This window comes from Thalassophryne amazonica, chromosome 11, assembly GCF_902500255.1.
Source record: "Thalassophryne amazonica chromosome 11, fThaAma1.1, whole genome shotgun sequence".
Taxonomy (NCBI): domain Eukaryota; kingdom Metazoa; phylum Chordata; class Actinopteri; order Batrachoidiformes; family Batrachoididae; genus Thalassophryne; species Thalassophryne amazonica.
In genome coordinates this window covers 71159352-71179958 of record NC_047113.1, presented here as the reverse complement: position 1 = coordinate 71179958, position 20607 = coordinate 71159352, and the positions used below count along the sequence as shown (strand labels likewise).

Below are 20607 nucleotides of genomic sequence, written 5' to 3'. Positions count from 1 at the left end.
CGCTGCCGCTGACACGCTTCTTCACATCGTCACTGTCGTTTTATTGTCCCCCACAATGAATATTGATTACTTAAACATGAAACTTCAACTTTTTTTTTGTTTTGTTTTGTTTAAATGCATTTCAAGGAGAATAGACATTTGTTGTTTACAGTGCTTATTCTGGTATACACGGTGGATGTTTGGTGAGATGATCTCTAATGTCAGACAACTCCCATTTGTTCCAGGGTCGCAAACTTGCGACATTTTATAAAAGAGCAGATACGCAGGATTTAAATGCTGCTTTGGTCTTTCTGTTGAGTCCGACTTTACTCAATGACCTTGAAAAAAAACCTTAAAAAAAAAAGCAAAAATAAAACATCTAAATTAGTTGAATGTTTACTTAATACACAAATATTCCTCTGTTGTGAGTCCAGAGTCCAGTCGGTTTGTGCTACAGAGGAACTGACCTGTAAGTGCCATGTTAAGGCCAAGTGTAGTCGTACGTTTACTCTGTAGTCCTGAGGTCACAATGCACAGCATTGTTTATGACCTTATTTTTTTGTTTTAACAAAAACACATAAACACTCAGGGTTCACATCATCAACCTTTGATTCCAGTGTTTCATTGTACCAGCGAGCGTATGTCCGCCAAGACAAAGTCTCTCTGGCAGGCAGTGGTCCTCATTTTGTTACCTTTTCCCGATTTCACTTTGCCGTAGAAAGTGAATGTTATTAATGCTGTCTGATAATTCTGGGTACTGCTCGATGGAAAGCACGTAGTACCCATCATAGCCAAGAACTTTTCCGCTGCTCAGAAGCTGCCTCTTCTCCCCCTCTGTCCAGGGTCGGACCCCTTCTTCGCCGTCGCGCACTCGCTGCTGCTCTCTAGCCCATGCGCTCGCCAGGGCGCGCTGACGAGCCAGCTCCACCACCCGCGCTTTCTCCTCATCCACCGTGAGTCCGTAGCTGGATGTGAAAGCAAGGGCGCCACGGCGGATTCTCTACATCTGCAAAACGCCGAGTCCGGCTGTCCATGACAGTGGTGGACTGGGAAACTGTCACATTGACACCATTCTCCAGAGTCTTGTGCCCGCTAGTGAGGTGCAGTGCTGCGAGGTCGCCGTCCGGGAGGCCGGGTTTAACAAAGTAATGCGTGTCCCGGCCTTCTATGCTGAAGTGGAGGTCTTCCAGGTAGAAGGCGTTGTTGAGAATGGTCGCGACCTTGATACAGTCCTCACTTGTCCACGTTGAGCGTGTGAGTGCGGATGCTCCCCTTGTAGATGGCAAACATGACGGCTCGGCCGATGGGAGACATCGCTGCTGAGAACCACAGCCAAGACTTTTCACCTCTGCGACCTCGAGTGAGATGAACCTCTGGCAGCCGCTCGAACGACAAGAGAGAATGCGCTTGTCTGCTTACTTCCTGTTGGACCCCAGAGATAGGCTGTAGGAAAAGTGCAGTGAAACGTTAAAGCCTGAACATGGCAGAACCCGACTCTAGGCCATTTAGAACCAGCTACCGCTCTGCCTTGGGGTTTTCCATCCCTTCTAAGATAATGGTGTTTTCAAGCTGTGTTCTCAAGCCAAAAGCAGATAAATCCCCCGTGACAATTTTACGTCAACACTTTTTGTGTCTGAGCCCCAGAATAAGGAATTCAAGCATACAGCTTCAATAGACTGACTGAACATAAGCAACATTAAAAAAAAGTCTTCAAATGTGTTCAAATGGCAACTAAAATAGCATGTTGGAAAAGCAGGCTTTGTGTATATTATGGTTATTACTATGCAAATATGGCCCAATTAAAAATGAAATGTGTGGCAATCCAATTAAAAGATGGCAGCTTCAAAATATGAATGCAAAAGAAAAACAGTTGGGGAAAAATGTTTGTTGTGGGATCTCTACATGATCAAATATTGTTTATTGGTTGGTGGAAGATAATTTATTTTTTGCTATTCAGAGAGCTTAATTAAACTAACCGGCAAATCATCCCAGAGCTGACTTTTCCACAGTTCGTAGGATGGCATGCTCAAGTCAAACTTTGGGACTGGAAATCCAGGAATGGTGTTGTGAAGATGAAAGCCAAAGGTCACAAGCCAGCTGTTCACATCTGTAAAGACAAAGACAGGAAAGATGCTGATATAGAGTTCATACAAGTGAACCGATGTACATTCGGGCCCAACCGAATGTACCTGACGCAAAGCAGCAGGCTATTGTGAGATTTTCCAGATGTATAATTGCCATCACGAGAAAAACAATTCAATTTGACTACGATAAGTTTGTTGTTTGAAACAACATTAATGCACACTGGATCTATCTCAAATTAGGTAAATAGAAATCAAATGAAATATAATCAGAGATTCACTGCAGATGGCACCCCCCTCGTTCCCACCCCCAAAAAACAAACGAACAAAAATAACAAGAAAAAACATTTTCATTTATTTTCATTTATGTAGCTCCAAATCACAACAGAGTTGCCTCACGGCGCTTCACACAAGTAAGGTCTAACCTTACTAACCCCCAGAGCAACAGTGGTAAGGAAAAACTCCCTCTGAGGAAGAAACCTCAAACAGACCAGACTCAAAGGGGTGACCATCTGCTTGTGCCATGCTACAGACAAAAATTACAGAACAATTCACAAAATGAATATACAGGAAATGCTGTTGGTGCACAGGACAGGAGGGTCTCTAGCACAAATATGACTCCCATCTCTGGATGGAGCTGCACCTCAAACAGAGAGAAAAAATAGAATCAGGCATCAGAAAGACAAGAAATACAGTATAATTTGCCAGCATTAAACAACAACAAAAACTGGAAATACTAAGGTGATTGCCGGCCACTAGCTTCACTAATCTGAATCTGACTGTTTTATTGACGCGGGGAGATCATTCCACAGAGCAGGGGCATGATAAGAGAAAGCTCTGTGACCCTCAGACTTCTTATTCACCCTAGGGACACAAAGTAGTCCTGCACCCTGAGAACTCAAAGCCCGGGCCGGTACGTAAGGTCTGATTAGGTCAGCTTGGTAGGGAGGTGCCAGTCCGTGAACAATTTTATAGACTAGTAGCAGAACCTGATCTCTAAAATCTGATCTCACTGGGACAGGAAGCCAGTGAAGAGACGCCAAAATGGGTATAATGTGGTCAAACTTTCTGCTTTGTGTCAAAAGTCTGGCTGCAGCATTTTGAACCAATTGGAGAGCCCTAATGCTGGACTGTGGTCAACCAGAAAATAGAACATTGTAGTAGTCCAATCTAGAAGAGATAAATGCATGGATCATGGACTCAGCATCAGCCATAGACAGGATGGGACGAATCTTTGCTATATTTCGCAGGTGGAAGAAAGCAGTCCTCGTAATATTGCTAATGTGGAGGTCAAAGGACAGTGTAGGATCAAAAATTACCCCAAGGTTCCTCACTTTGTCAGTGTCGTGTATGACACATGAGCCTAGGCTAAGCATTAACTGGTCAAATTGATGCCGATGTCTCACTGGACCAAGAACCATCATTTCAGTCTTATCGGAGTTTAAAAGTAGGAAGTTTCTAGACATCCACCTTCTCACTGATGCAATGCAATCTTCCAAGGATTTTACGTGAATGAGATTACCAGCAGTTATCGGCATGTATAACTGAGTATCATCAGCATAGCAGTGAAAGGTAATTCCAAAATGTCGCAATATGTGCCCAAGGGGTGCTATATAAAGGGAGAAAAGCAGGGGGCCTAAGACGGACCCCTGTGGAACCCCAAATTTCATATCACTAAGGTTAGAGGTAGTGTTACTGTACAAATCACAGTGAGAACGACTGGTCAAGTATGACGTGAACCATGCAAGGGCACTCCCAGTAATCCCAAAGTGATTTTCCAGCCTATCAAATAGAATATGATGATCCACGGTATCAAATGTAGCACTGAGATCTAACAGCACCAGAACCGTAGTGGTGTCCAAATCCATTGCAAGCAGAACATCGTTCACCACTTTAATGAGAGCCATCTCTGTGGAATGATATTTTCTAAAAGCAGACTGCAGTGGCTCAAAGAGATTATTTTCAGTAAGATAGTCCACGAGCTGCCATGACACCACTGTTTTTCAGAATTTTAGAGCAAAATGATAGATTTGATATTGGCCGATAGTTTTTCAATACACTAGGGTCGAGATTAGGTCCTTAAGTAATGGTTTAATCACTGCAGATTTGAAACATTTAGGAACAGATCCAGAAGTTAAAGAAAGATTAATCATTTCCAGCACAGTCACCCCCAAGAGTGGGCCACGGGTCCCAGTTTTGCTGGTATAGGATCAAATTAACAGGTTGTGCTTTTTGTTGATGTTATGAGTTTCATCAGCATGCCTAGAGAGATACTCTCAAATTCTGTAAATCTAGGTAATACCTCAGTAATGGCGCCCACCTCAATAGCAGGGTGTAGTGGCTGGGGTGAGGCATGCTGGGATATGTTTTAACCTAATGTCTTCTCTTTTCCTCTCAAAGTAATCCAGGAAATCTTGTGCTGTAAAAGGAGAACGAACTACAGGTGGCTGTCCACCGTGTCGAACAAGAACTTTGAGTTATGCTTGTTTTTGTTGATCAAATCAGAGTAATAGGTCTGCTTTGTAGCCAGTAATGCATGCTTATAGTCTAAGATAGCATCATGCCATGCAAGGTGGAATACTTCTAATATTGAACTACGCCATTTCTGTTCAAGACCTACTCTCAAATTCTGTAAATCTAGGTAATACCTCAGTAATTGCGCCCACCTCAATAGCAGGGTGTAGTGGCTGGGTTGAAGCATGGTGGGATATGTTTTAACCTAATGTCTTCTATTTTCTTCTAAAAGTAATCCAGGAAATCTTGTGCTGTAAATGGACAGCAAACTACAGGTGGTTGTCCACCATGTCGAACAAGAACTTTGAGTTATGCTTGTTTTTGTTGATCAAATCAGAGGTCTGCTTTGTAGCCAGTAATGCATGCTTATAGTCTAAGATAGCATCATGCCACACAAGGTGGAATACTTCTAATTTTGAACTACGCCATTTCCGTTCTAGACCTCTCTCCTTATGCTTGGGGTCACGCAGGTAATCATTAAACCAAGGTGACTGTGTTTTGGGGGAGCGCAGCTTTAACACAGGTGGCGCAATCATGTTGAGTGTAGTTTTGAGCACTGAGTTTAAACTATCCACAAGACTGTCTACTGACTGGGTATTTCCCAAATGTGAAGCTAAGACATCAGGCAGTCTGGCTTCGAGTTCATTCTTAGTTGAGGAGTTGATGCATGGCTGTGGTGATATATAAGGATAAGACTTTATTGATCTCACAGTGGAGAAATTCACGTTACATCACCTCTTAATAAACACACAAGATGAGTGCGAGTAGAAGAAAATGTGCATCAAACAGCGTGTGCAATAATAATAATACTTTTAACAATACAATAAAATCAACAAAAATATAAACGCAACACTTTTGGTTTTGCTCCCATTTTGTATGAGATGAACTCAAAGATCTAAAACTTTTTCCACATACACAATATCACCATTTCCCTCAAATATTGTTCACAAACCAGTTTAAATTTGTGATAGTGAGCACTTCTCCTTTGCTGAGATAATCCATCCCACCTCACAGGTGTGCCATATCAAGATGCTGATTAGACACCATGATTAGTGCACAGGTGTGCCTTAGACTGCCCACAATAAAAGGCCACTCTGAAAGGTGCAGTTTTATCACACAGCACAATGCCACAGATGTCGCAAGATTTGAGAGAGCGTGCAATTGGCATGCTGACAGCAGAAATGTCAACCAGAGCTGTTGCTCGTGTATTGAATGTTCATTTCTCTACCATAAGCCGTCTCCAAAGGCGTTTCAGAGAATTTGGCAGTACATCCAACCAGCCTCACAACCGCAGACCACGTGTAACCACACCAGCCCAGGACCTCCACATCCAGCATGTTCACCTCCAAGATCGTCTGAGACCAGCCACTCGGACAGCTGCTGGAACAATCGGTTTGCATAACCAAAGAATTTCTGCACAAACTGTCAGAAACCCTCTCAGGGATGCTCATCTGCATGCTCGTCGTCCTCATCGGGGTCTCGACCTGACTCCAGTTCGTCGTCGTAACTGACTTGAGTGGGCAAATGCTCACATTCACTGGCGGTTGGCACGTTGGAGAGGTGTTCTCTTCACGGATGATGCGAAGGAGATGTGTTGCACTGCATGAGGCAAATGGTGGTCCCACCAGATACTGACTGGTATCCCCCCCCCAGTAAAACAAAACTGCACCTTTCAGAGTGGCCTTTTATTGTGGGCAGTCTAAGGCACACCTGTGCACTAATCATGGTGTCTAATCAGCATCTTGGTATGGCACACCTGTGAGGTGGGATGGATTATCACAGCAAAGGAGAAGTGCTCACTATCACAGATTTCGACTGGTTTGTGAACAATATTTGAGGAAAATGGTGATATTGTGTATGTGGAAAAAGTTTTAGATCTTTGAGTTCATCTCATACAAAATGGGAGCAAAACCAAAAGTGTTGCGTTTATATTTTTGTTGAGTATACAAATAATGGATGGTAAGGAGTCTAACAGAGAAATATTGGATGAATCCAATATTTCTCTTTGTTGGACGACTTTGCGTCCATGAATTGTTATGTTCTCCACCCCTATTGTTATGTTCTCCACCCCTCTATTTATTTTGTTGTGAACAGCATATGAATGCTTCTAAAACGTCAGTAGCGTGCTTGTCTACCTTCTTAGTGTTTTTGGCATCCTTGGAGTTCAATATTTCCACCAGTTCCTCCTCTGTGAACTCAGCAAACCTCGCTGGCAGATGATTTTCTGCTGTTGTTGACATGTTTGTTGCCATTGTCAGCTAGTTCCTGAACTTCGCTACGTCATTAGTGATGTCATCTCATGAATAATTGTATGCCGTGCTCTGCCTGGCTAGCTGTTGGCAGTAAGCTCTAACGCTATTGGTCAGTGGGAACCGATCCAATATAACTTTTGGTCCTAGCCTTTTTGGATCCCTTTGGATCCAACATAACTTTCTGACGCCAAGCATGCAAAATACAGGTAAATGATGGACAGAAAGGCTAATCTGTGATTGGCTATTGCAATCTGAGTGGAGAACATATATATATATATATATATATATATATATATATATATATATATATATATATATATATATATAAACATGATTGGAATTTAAAAAAATAGGAGCATCTTATTTACAATATGTGAAGTGGAGTTTAGATGTGATAAGGTGACACTTGTACTGGAATTTGTAAACAAGTTGTTATTACACATGATTTGTAGACAGACTAATATTGCACATGATTTGTGGACATATATTGCGGTTCCACTAAACACAGCAGTGAAACTGTAAAGTTAATAAGCGAGTGATCAGCGACCACTGATGTAAGAGGCATGATGTCAATAGTCGTGACAGCAATACCACGTGCGAGAACCAAATCCAGGGTATTTCCACTAATGTGTGTTGATTCCTGAATGAATTCCCGAATTCCTAATCAATCAATCAATCAATCAATTTTTTTATATAGCGCCAAATCACAACAAACAGTTGCCCCAAGGCGCTTTATATTGTAAGGCAAGGCCATACAATAATTATGTAAAACCCCAACGGTCAAAACGACCCCCTGTGAGCAAGCACTTGGCTACAGTGGGAAGGAAAAACTCCCTTTTAACAGGAAGAAACCTCCAGCAGAACCAGGCTCAGGGAGGAGCAGTCTTCTGCTGGGACTGGTTGGGGCTGAGGGAGAGAACCAGGAAAAAGACATGCTGTGGAGGGGAGCAGAGATCGATCACTAATGATTAAATGCAGAGTGGTGCATACAGAGCAAAAAGAGAAAGAAACAGTGCATCATGGGAACCCCCCAGCAGTCTACGTCTATAGCAGCATAACTAAGGGATGGTTCAGGGTCACCTGATCCAGCCCTAACTATAAGCTTTAGCAAAAAGGAAAGTTTTAAGCCTAATCTTAAAAGTAGAGAGGGTGTCTGTCTCCCTGATCTGAATTGGGAGCTGGTTCCACAGGAGAGGAGCCTGAAAGCTGAAGGCTCTGCCTCCCATTCTACTCTTACAAACCCTAGGAACTACAAGTAAGCCTGCAGTCTGAGAGCGAAGCGCTCTATTGGGGTGATATGGTACTATGAGGCCCTAAGATAAGATGGGACCTGATTATTCAAAACCTTATAAGTAAGAAGAAGAATTTTAAATTCTATTCTAGAATTAACAGGAAGCCAATGTCTCCACAATTTCCATAAGTGATTTGCAGAGGGGATCAGAAGGCTTATTTATATCAACGCTAAAGTCACCAATGATCAGAATGTTATCTGCACTTGTTGACAAGTTAGAGATGAACGCACCAAATTAATCTAAGAATTCAGAAGATGGGCCAGGAGGCTTATATATAGTGACAATGTAATACCCACTCTATTTTTGATTACTGGAAGTAAACAATTTTTTATCGATAGATAACACAAATATAAAACATTAATGCTTTTATTGCATTCTGGAAACAGAACAGAATCGCGGGCTATCGCTGCCCTATTCGTTTATGATAATACAGCCAATCCATCCCATTTTTAGAATTATCTACATCAGGGGTGGGCAACTTGTTCCAGAAAGGGCAAAGAGGGTGCAGGTTTTCTTTGCAGCCACTGACTCCAGCAGGTGATTTCACTGATTAACTGATTCCATCTGCTCAAAGTGATATTAATCAGTGAAATCACCTGGTGGAGTCAGTGGGTGGCAAAGAAAACCTGCATCCTCTTGGCCCTTTCTCAAACAAGTTGCCCACCCCTGATCTACATCTTAAAACAAACTAGAACACCACGCTCATAGAGCACAAACCTTGAGATATAATGTACAATATACATTAAATGGGATTTTTAAGTGCCAAAAAATCTGTAATCCGGATCAGAACTGGATCAACTTTGTCAGACAATAAAGGATACTATGCTACATAACATTCTCAAATACAAAAGAAATTCAGTCTTTTTTGACAAAGTTGTGAATTTTTGAAAATTGAAAAGTTGGAAATGCATTTTTGTGAGACAGGATTATATCTATTGACACCAAACAGAATACTTAAAGGAGTAGTTTTGCTCAGTGTGGGTAAAAATGAATATGTAAAATAAGCAGTGTTATCAGCAGCGTTGGTAGGTTTTCTTACCTGCAACGTATTCCCTCAGTTCATGGACTTTGCTGATGGGATTGTTGTTTCTGAACATGTACAAATTAAAAGGAGCTGGTTCTTTGCTAACTTTTTTTCCAAGTAGAAATATCTGGCACACGTCCACCTTCCAGGCATTATGGTCATAATCCCGCTCTCGAAATGTAAGAGTTTGGTCACGGTGGTCGTACAATCCTCCGTGGAAATCCAAGCACAAGCTGAAAGTCTGGGTTGAGTCAATGTAGATCTCACCATATGCGGTGTACTGGGACCTGTTTGACCAGCAGGCCGTTGCTCGTGAAGACAGCAGAGGTGTGTCCGGTGTTGTCACAGGCAATGTAGAACCTCCTCCCCACTGCTGATCTCCATAGCAACAGGTGACCTTGAAGGTCATAGTAGAAAGAGGTGATCTCTGAACTGGAGTGGTTGTACACATGGGTAATCCTCGCTGGGTAGCTCAGGTCTGCGTAAAAGTACTGCAGGTGTTGGCCTAAGCTGGTCTTGGTGGAGACTCGACGACCGAGTCCATCGTAGCGGTACTGAATCGTCCAACCGCTGCTCTTGCTGTAGACTCGCACCAAGAGTCCTTTGGAGTTGTACTCAAATATTTCTGCTCCGTCTCTGACGAAGGAAGCCATTTCATCCATTCTGTATTGAATTCTCCCAGGCGGGTGATGCGATCTCTTAAGTCATAGCGTAGAGGCAGAAGCCTAGCACTGTTTCCTGGATTTAGCAGGTGCAGATTTCCATTTAGGTCGTACGTATAGCGCCACATCACTTTGTCATTCAAGTATACAGTCTGGAGCTGACCATCCACATCATACTCATAGCTGTACTTGGTGGTGTTGGCAAAAGGGCCTATCTTGAGCTCTCGCTTGGTGACCCGCCCTACATCGTCATACTGGAAAGTGATCCAGTACATGAGTGAGCGAAATATCTCATACTGTATCTCCTTGATGCGCCCATGTGTGTCAAAGTGCTTGGTGTAAGTCATGACAGCTGTGGATATGATTTGATTTATATCATAATAGATGACTCCAAATTTTCCAAACTGCTCAACTTTTCCCGAGATGTCATCAAACTGGTAGAGGTCGATGGGTAGTGGTGTTTCATTGATGACCCCTTGCACGCTGGTGACGCGCAGGCTGCTGTCGTAAGTGTAATCGAAACGGGCATTGACCATGCCGTCCTCGCTGAAACGGAAAATTTGCCGGTCCACCAGGGGACCCACTTGCCGGAAACGGATGGAGCAGATGAAGCCTTCGTTCTGCAGGTTGACTGTCTTCAACACACCTGCTGTCTCGTCATAGGTGAAGCTGACCCTTGCGCTGTCGTACAAGATCTCAGAAAGCTTGTTCTGTCGACGGTACCTGTACAGGACCCTACGGCCTGTGCCGAGATGCGATATTCTCAGAAGGAGGCCATCTTCGCTGTAGTCCACAGCTACTGAGGCATTGCTCTCTGGGGGGTGGTAAAGGTTCCTGTAGTACCCAACTGATCGGATGGTCTGCATGGTGTAGCGGGCCACACTTGGCATGGTGACAGCAGAAAGCCGGTCCAAGGAGTCAAAATCAAAGATGTACTGGCGCTGACTGTGGAGCAGCAGAACCATGGACTACAGGGGACAACAGGCAAAAGAGGAAAATGTTTTCAGGAGTTGCATAACACATATACATAATAAATGCATGCCACCAGACAGGGTATATGCACAGAATTGAAATTTCCTCTTTGAGACAGTGAGCAAGAGGGAATATGAAAAATGCACAAGCTACCACTGACAGGAGCTGTGATAGAGCACCTACCTACTGCGCTGAGATTTACATTAATTACATTTAAGGACCAGTACCCATTATTAACAAAAGTAACTAAAGACCTGCATGTTTTCCAATCCAACTCTCTCTACTCCACCCACAGATAATTAGCTAAGCCAGGTCTGCCCGGCCAACCAAAAGCTGGAAAATCCTGGAGTTAATTAGTCAGGAATGATTAGAGCAGGTGAACATGTTGCACATACAGAGCAGATGCTCTCCAGGAACTGGGCTGGAGATCATTGCTGTAATGATCACCTTGCCTCTTCTGCAAAGCTCCTTGAGTAATGTGAAGGTTATATAAAGTTAGATGAAGTGATGACTGTACTCCTGGTCACACTACCAGTCTATATTCTTGGACAACACACTGCATCTGTATCATCCCAGTCCACCCAGCTGTAAACGAGTGCTGGGGAAGTAACCTGCAATGGACTGGCATCCCATCCAGGGGGAGTCTTAGTCGCTTCACCCTATGGTATCTGGGATAAGCATTAGGACTATTTGGTCTGAAGGAGTGTGCAGAACTTACTTTTTCCCATGGCAGAGCCAGTGGGTAAAAGTGTACTAAAAGTAGGCTTTACAGGTTTTCTATGTCAACAACATTTTATTGAGTCTTAAAGTAAATAAATATGAAATTGGTCACCACAAAACAGATGATATTGTAATTATTATTTCTTTTACCCGAAGGACAGTAACTTCAGTTTACAAATCGGCGAAGCCGGTTCAGCTCACGCCAGAGAATCATCGCATGTGCTGCCCCATGAAAAGTTAATGAGGAACGAATAAAAACTCTGGTCGAAACGGAGGACAATTCTCATTTCTTACCCGCAACAAGATGAGTCCCAGTCAGTGACTTTAATCAGCACAAAGGTGACACAGGATTGACATCTTTAAATGGCTTTGAGAGGGGTTAATGAAGAAATTATGGACCTGCTGCAACCCGCTGCTTCAATCAACATAGAGAAATGATTTTCCCAATACACACCCTCAAAAACAACGGCCGCTCCGGCGCAATGTGAACTGAAGAACCAATCAGGGCATCGCTAAGAAAAAAGGCTACTGATGTCAGTGGATCAAATCATTTCTTATTGATTCTTCACAGGAACCGCTTTTCGATACCCATCCCTAGTTATGAGTGAAATTACTTCAGTTGAACTGGTCCGATTGTCACCAAAGTTGGTATATGCAGTGTGTATGGTGACCCCAAGATGCCTAATGATTTGGAGGTCCAAAGGTCAGTGAGCATACTCTGTAAAAACCTTGTGAGAGATTACTTCAGTTGTACTGGCCCAGTTGTTACTAAACTTTGAACATGCATTACGCACACTGAATCCAAGAAATGTGTCGGCTTTAGGGCCAAAAGATCAAAGGTCAAGGTCAGTGGCATGAACTTAAAAAAAAATGAAAATACTGTCAGCACAAAAACAAAAAACAAATCCTGACTGTCACCAAACTTGGTAAATGTGTTAGGTGTGGTGACCCCCAAGAAGACTATTGATTTTGGACTTAAGTGTACTTTGTAAAAGGCTTCACCAGAAAAACAACACTTGTCAATGGTAAGCTTATTAATGTTCGCCCAAGGCGCCGTGGGTTAGTCCAGACTACGTGATTGTTCTTCTTGGGTGTCTGTACTGATAACTGTGAAATTGCACAACTTCACACTGTTCTGAGTTTATAACAATCTGCACACTGAAGGTTTTTAACAGAACAAATGTTGAAGTGCTTGAAAAGATGCAAGTCTTCTCTGTCAGGCTACCCATTTACTTACATATTGTTTTTGATAGTGCATTAAATGAAATTTACAATTCTCCATTGATTGACTGATGTACCGAGTCATTGGGGGATCTTTACAGAAATTCGGAAAAATGGTGAGCTGAACCAAAATCAGGAAGCTGCAAATAATGATGAAGCTAAACTGATCTGAGGAGCAGGAGACTGGCTGAAGGGAACAAACCAAACCACATGTTGTCCTTTTACGAAGAAGTGGTGTGTGGGCTGACACGCGAGCGGGGGTCAGCCCATAAATAACCCTCAAATATGAACCATCCAAAAGCCAAGTGAACAAATCTTTTAAATTAACGGCTCTTAATGTGCCAGCTCTGAAATACAGCCGACTTTTGGCTTGGTTGTCCTCAGTCTTGTTGTTTATCAATCACATTGTTATTCGCTGGTGGGGGGTGACGATGATGATAGCTGTACTGGTTGAACGCGTTATTTACGAACTTTTACAGAAGCTCAATACGTAGAAAGATCAGATAAGCTCCTTCTGTTTTTATCTTTCACAATAAAAGTCCTAATCATACCCTGACATCATTGTGGAGCATTCTGCTTAGAGTCAACTCAATAAAATCACAGATAAGTCTCAGGTCTTTTCTTCTTTGCCTGCTGAGCATTTTTCTACATTCCACGGAGCATGACGAGATGCTAATTGCTCCGCCGGCTGTATCATGCAGAGTACACCTGTACTGAAGCATCTGCAGCTATTATGTTTCTCCACTCATTTATTCAGATTTTTCCCCCCTTTAATTTGTCACCTGTCTGCGCACGCATGTGAAACAAGCGATGTAAATTAATGTCAGTTCGTGAACCCTGCAGAAACTTATTTAATCAATGAACGTGCACTTTGGATTATAGGCTGCGTTCCTATAAGGCTTGCCATCCTTCCTGTTAAAACATCACAGCCAGTCATCCGTTGCTCCCTGACTCCCGAAGCACTCCGCGTTCCTTATGTCAGAATGTTGACACGGTCTCGCCAGGTCACACAAGCAAAGCATGATGCCAGGAGTGGCTGAGCAAATCTGGGTGGATCTGTAGTTGAGCTCCAGAATACGCTCCTCAACTTGACTGAAGAACAATTACATGGGAAAAGAAGACGGCTTTAAGCTGCACACTGACTTTAATGTTATAATATAGCATGTTTGGCTTTATGCACGGCTGCTTTTTCAGTTAGAAAAGAAAACCGATATTTACTGTCAACAAGTCGAATTTATAGCAAGTTGTCTAGTGAGATAATACATGTTAAAAAAATGCAAAAAAAGGATGAAATATTGCACTTTGTCATTTTGTGTGCTTTTTTAAAGCCATTTTGAGAGAATTTGGGGCACATTTACAGTTTTATCTGTTAATCTTGGGGCACTGCAGAAGGAAGATGGACAACTTGTCTCTTGTTTATAATAATTCTTAACATCCTATTTTTTGTGAAACATTTTAATACAGGTACTGTAGAGGTCCTGGACAGCTAAAGATGCACATACACTAAAAAAATTGACTAACTGGAGTTCAATTTTTTTTTTTCAATTTATTTTCATTTATATAGTGCCAAATCACAACAGAGTTTCCTCAAGGTGCTTCACACAAGTAAGGTCTAACCTTACTAACCCCCAGAGCAGCAGTGGTAAGGAAAAACTCCCCCTGAGGAAGAAACCTCAAGCAGACCAGACTCAAAGGGGTGACCCTCTGCTTGGGCCATGCTACAGACATGCAGTTGTTCTCAAACGTTTCCATACCCTGGCAGAATTTTTGTTTTTTTGGCCATTTATCAGAGTATATGAATGACAACACAAAAACTTTTTTTCACTCATGGTTAGTGGTTGGGTGAAGCCATTTATTATCAAACAACTGTGTTTCCTCTGTTTGAATCAAAATGACAAGAGAACTACCCAAATGAACCTGATTAATAGTTTACATACAGTAGTGTTCAGAATAATAGTAGTGCTATGTGACTAAGAAGATTAATCCAGGTTTTGAGTATATTTCTTATTGTTACATGGGAAACAAGGTACCAGTAGATTCAGTAGATTCTCACAAATCCAACAAGACCAAGCATTCATGCTATGCACACTCTTAAGGCTATGAAATTGGGCTATTAGTAAAAAAAAAAAATAGAAAATGGGGTGTTCACAAAAAAGTGGCATCTGCTGTTGACGCTACAAACTCAAAACTATTATGTTCAAACTGCTTTTTAGCAATCCTGTGAATCACTAAACTAGTATTTAGTTGTATAACCACAGTTTTTCATGATTTCTTCACATCTGCGAGGCATTAATTCTGTTGGTTTGGAACCAAGATTTTGCTCATTTACTAGTGTGCTTGGGGTCATTCAAATCAAATCAAATCAATTTATATAGCGCCAAATCACAACAAACAGTTGCCCCAAGGCGCTTTATATCGTAAGGCAAAAGCCATACAATAATTACAGAAAAAACCCAACGGTCAAAACGACCCCCTATGAGCAAGCACTTGGCGACAGTGGGAAGGAAAAACTCCCTTTTAACAGGAAGAAACCTCCAGCAGAACCAGGCTCAGGGAGGGGCAGTCTTCTGCTGGGACTGGTTGGGGCTGAGGGAGAGAACCAGGAAAAAGACATGCTGTGGAGGGGAGCAGAGATCAATCACTAATGATTAAATGCAGAGTGGTGCATACAGAGCAAAAAGAGAAAGAAACAGTGCATCATGGGAACCCCCCAGCAGTCTAAGTCTATAGCAGCATAACTAAGAGATGGTTCAGGGTCACTTGATCCAGCCCTAACTATAAGCTTTAGCAAAAAGAAAAGTTTTAAGCTTAATCTTAAAAGTAGAGAGGGTGTCTATCTCCCTAATCCAAACTGGGAGCTGGTTCCACAGGAGAGGAGCCTGAAAGCTGAAGGCTCTGCCTCCCATTCTATTCTTACAAACCCTAGGAACTACAAGTAAGCCTGCAGTCTGAGAGCGAAGCGCTCTATTGGGGTGATATGGTACTATAAGGTCCCTAAGATAAGATGGGACCTGATTATTCAAAACCTTATAAGTAAGAAGAAGAATTTTAAATTCTATTCTGGAATTAACAGGGAGCCAATGAAGAGAAGCCAATATGGGTGAAATATGCTCCCTCCTTCTAGTCCCCGTCAGTACTCTAGCCGCAGCATTTTGAATTAACTGAAGGCTTTTCAGGGAACTTTTAGGACCACCTGATAATAAAGAATTACAATAGTCCAGCCTAGAAGAAATAAATGCATGAATTAGCTTTTCAGCATCACTCTGAGACAAGACCTTTCTAATTTTAGAGATATTGGGCAAATGCAAAAAAGCAGTCCTACATATTTGCTAAATATGCGCATTGAAGGACACATCCTGATCAAAAATGACTCCAATATTTCTCACAGTATTACTGGAGGTCAGGGTAATGCCATCCAGAGTAAGGATCTGGTTAGACACCATGTTTCTAAGATTTGTGGGGCCAAGTACAATAACTTCAGTTTTATCTGAATTTAAAAGCAGGAAATTAGAGGTCATCCATGTCTTTATGTCTGAAAGACATTCCTGCAGTTTAACTAATTGGTGTGTGTCCTCTGGCTTCATGGATAGATAAAGCTGGGTATCATCTGTGTAACAATGAAAATTTAAGCAATGCTTAAATTTTGTCTTGTCATTGTCTTGTTGAAACACCCATTTCAAGGGAATGTCCTCTTTAGCATAAGGCAACATGACCTCTTCAAGTATTCTGACATATCCAAACTGATCCATGATACCTGGTATGCAATATATAGGCCCAACACCATAGTAGGAGAAACATGCCCATATCATGATACTTGCACCGCCATGCTTCACTGTCTTCACTGTGAACTATGGCTTGAATTCAGAGTTTGGGGGTCATCTCACAAACTGTCTGCAGCCCTTAGACCCAAAAAGAACAATTTTACTCTCATCAGTCCACAAAATATTCCTCCATTTCTCTTTAGGCCAGTTGATGTGTTCTTTGGCAAATTGTAACCTCTTCTGCATGTCTTTTATTAAACAGAGGGACTTTGCGGGTGATTCTTGCAAATAAATTAGCTTCACACAGGCGTCTTCTAACTGTCACAGCGCTTACAGGTAACTCCAGACTGTCTTTGATCATCCTGGAGCTGATCAATGGGTGATCCTTTGCCATTCTGGTTATTCTTCTATCCATTTTGATGGTTGTTTTCCGTTTTCTTCCATGCGTCTCTGTTTTTTTTTTTGTCCATTTTAAAGCATTGGAGATCACTGTAGATGAACAGCCTATAATTTTAAATTTTCCCCTCTCCAATCAACTTTTTAATCAAACTACGCTGTTCTTCTGAACAATGTCTTGAACGTCCCATTTTCCTCAGGCTTTCAAAGAGAAAAGCATGTTCAACAGGTGCTGGCTTCATCCTTAAATAGGGGACACCTGATTCACACCTGTTTGTTCCACAAAATTGACGAACTCACTGACTGAATGCCACACTACTATTATTGTGAATACCCCCTTTTCTACTTTTACTAATAGCCCAATTTCATAGCCTTAAGAGTGTGCATATCATGAATGCTTGGTCTTGTTGGATTTGTGAGAATCTACTGAATCTACTGGTACCTTGTTTCCCATGTAACAATAAGAAATATACTCAAAACCTGGATTAATCTTTTTAGTCACATAGCACTACTGTTATTCTGAACACTACTGTGTATTGCCCCCTTTAACATCAATGACAGCTTGGAGTCTTTTGTGATCGTTGTGGATGAGGCTCTCTGATGGTAATTTTGTATCACCAGTTATCCATCTTCATGATGAAGTGGTATAGAGGAGGATTTTCTTAAAAAGAAGACCTGAAAGTTTAGCTACAAATTGCCAGTAGGTACATCTGAGATGCAAGCCTGGATTTGATCTGTTTTGGTGAAAGAAAATCCTTCTCTGCTCTACTCCACTATGAAGCTAAGAGTAGTGATGCAAAATGCAAAGCTTGCACTGTGCACAATTTCTCCAATCACAGCCACATAAGCCCATAACTTCTCCTGGGTTGTCTGGGTGTCTTGGTGGCTTTCCTCACTCTTCTCCTTCTTGCACAGTCACTCAGTTTTTGAGAACTGTCTACTACAACCCCTGGCAAAAATTATGGAATCACCGGCCTCGGAGGATGTTCATGCAGTTGTTTAATTTTGTAGAAAAAAAGCAGATCACAGACATGACACAAAACTAAAGTCATTTCAAATGGCAACTTTCTGGCTTTAAGAAACACTATAAGAAATCAAGAAAAAAAGATTGTGGCAGTCAGTAACGGTTACTTTTTTAGACCAAGCAGAGGAAAAAAATATGGAATCACTCAATTCTGAGGAAAAAATTATGGAATCACCCTGTAAATTTTCATCCCCAAAACTAACACCTGCATCATATCAGATCTGCTCGTGAGTCTGCATCTAAAAAGGAGTGAACACACCTTGGAGAGCTGTTGCACCAAGTGGACTGACATGAATCATGGCTCCAACACGAGAGATGTGAATTGAAACAAAGGAGAGGATTATCAAACTCTTAAAAGAGAGTAAATCATCATGCAATGTTGCAAAAGATGTTGGCTGTTCACAGTCAGCTGTGTCTAAACTCTGGACCAAATACAAACAACATGGGAAGGTTGTTAAAGGCAAACATACTGGTAAACCAAGGAAGACATCAAAGCGTCAAGACAGAAAACTTAAAGCAATATGTCTCAAAAATCGAAAAATGTACAACAAAACAAATGAGGAACGAATGGGAGGAAACTGGAGTCAACGTCTGTGACCGAACTGTAAGAAACCGCCTAAAGGAAATGGGATTTACATACAGAAAAGCTAAACAAAAGGCATCATTAACACCTAAACAGAAAAAAAACAAGGTTACAATGGGCTAAGGAAAAGCAATTGTGGACTGTGGATGACTGGATGAAAGTCATATTCAGTGATGAATCTTGAATCTGCATTGAGCAAGGTGATGATGCTGGAACTTTTGTTTGGTGCCTTTCCACTGAGATTTATAAAGATGACTGCCTGAAGAGAACATGTAAATTTCCACAGTCATTGATGATATGGGGCTGCATGTCAGGTAAAGGCACTGGGGAGATGGCTGTCATTACATCATCAATAAATGCACAAGTTTATGTTGATATTTTGGACAATTGAAAGGATGTTTGGGGATGATGAAATCATTTTTCAAGATGATAATGCATCTTGCCATAGAGCAAAAACTGCAAAAACATTCCTTGCAAAAAGACACATAGAGTCAATGTCATGGCATAGGGTCAATGTCAATGAGCAGATCTGATTTGATGCAGGTGTTAATTTGGGGGATGAAAATTTACAGGGTAATTATTTCCTCAGAATTGAGTGATTCCATATTTTTTTCCTCTGCTTGGTCTAAAAAAGTAACCGTTACTGACTGCCACAATCTTTTTTTCTTGATTTCTTATAGTGTTTCTTAAAGCCAGAAAGTTGCCATTTGAAATTACTTTAGTTTTGTGTCATGTCTGTGATCTGCTTTTTTCTACAAAATTAAACAACTGAATGAACATCCTCTGAGGCCGGTGATTCCATAATTTTTGCCAGGGGTTGTACATGCAGATTTACCATAAAGTGCCATACTGTTTGTATTTCTTTGTCATTGATGTAAATAAAGTCCAAAACATATTCAGTGGCAGCTTTACCATCAGAGAGCCTCGTCCAAAACTACCACAAAAGACTCCAAGCCATCGTTGATATTAACTCATTGAGTGCCAGCCATTTTCAAAGTTCAGAACATCCCAGTGCCAGGATTTCTTCAGCATTTGAGTGTTTTTTCAAGACCCATAGAGTTCTATGTCCATGTCAACAACAAACATATCACAAGAAAAGAAAAGAGAAGAAAATAAATTGGCTCGATGACGCGTCTTTGGTGCGGGGCGTTACTATCGGAAAAGACGCGTTTTAGAGTCAATGGCATCGAGTGAGTTAAAGGGGCCAATATACAGTATTAAGAACAGGGGTATGTAAACTTTGGATCAGGGTCATTTGGGTAGTTCTCTTGTCATTTTGATTTAAAAAAGAGGAAACAGTTGTTTGACAATAAATGGTTTCACCCAACCACTAACCATGAGTGAAAAAACGTTTTTGTGTTGTCATTCATATTCTCTGAAAAATGGCCAAAAAAGCTAAAATGCTGCCAGGGTATGTAAACTTTTGAGCACAACTGGAAATTACAGAACAATTCACAAAACAAATATACAGGAAATGCTGTTGGTGCACAGGACAAGAGGGTCTCCAGCACAAATACCACACCCATCTCTGGATGGAGCTGCACCTTAAACAGACAGAAAAAAAAAAACAGAATCAGGCATCAGAAAGACAAGAAATACAGTATAATTTGTTAGCATTATTTAACAACAAGAAAAACAGGAAATACTAAGGTGATCGCCTGCCACTAGCCCTAAGCTTCACTAAAAGACCCAGAATTTAGGTAAAGTTGGGGCCGCGGCATGCTCCGTTTCCTAATAAAATGAATTAAAAGACTAAAAAGCATAGAACTATATTATGCCAGTACGCTAGCCATACGAAAGGAAAAATAAGTGGGTCTTAAGTCTGGACTTGAAAGCCTTCACAGAATCGAACTGTTTTTTTTTGACGCAGGGAGATCATACCACAGAACAGGGGCACAGACCCGCAGACTTCTTATTCACCCTAGGGACACAAAGTAGTCCTGCACCCTGAGAATGCAAAGCGCAGGCCGGTACGTAAGGTTTAATTAGGTCAGCTAGGTAGGGAGGTGATTGGATTGGATGAACTCAATTCAATTATGTCAGTGTCTTGAGTCACCCTGTTGTGATATCATCAAAGCTTATAGACCAGTTTTACATTGCTTTCAATTCCCATGTTATTTTCTAAC

General features: G+C 41.6%; 1 protein-coding gene across 1 annotated transcript in view; it reads right to left on the bottom strand.

Moving 5' to 3' along the window:
- Window positions 1–667: 667 nt before the first annotated feature.
- The window catches only part of si:dkey-237h12.3 (teneurin-3), a 515809-nt gene continuing 495869 nt past the window's right edge, over window positions 668–20607 (bottom strand). Inside the window, 7 exon segments of the mRNA XM_034182118.1 lie at window positions 668–976; window positions 978–1229; window positions 1231–1422; window positions 1956–2086; window positions 9158–9425; window positions 9427–9818; window positions 9821–10772. Coding sequence (XP_034038009.1) covers window positions 668–976; window positions 978–1229; window positions 1231–1422; window positions 1956–2086; window positions 9158–9425; window positions 9427–9818; window positions 9821–10772 — 2496 coding nt within the window.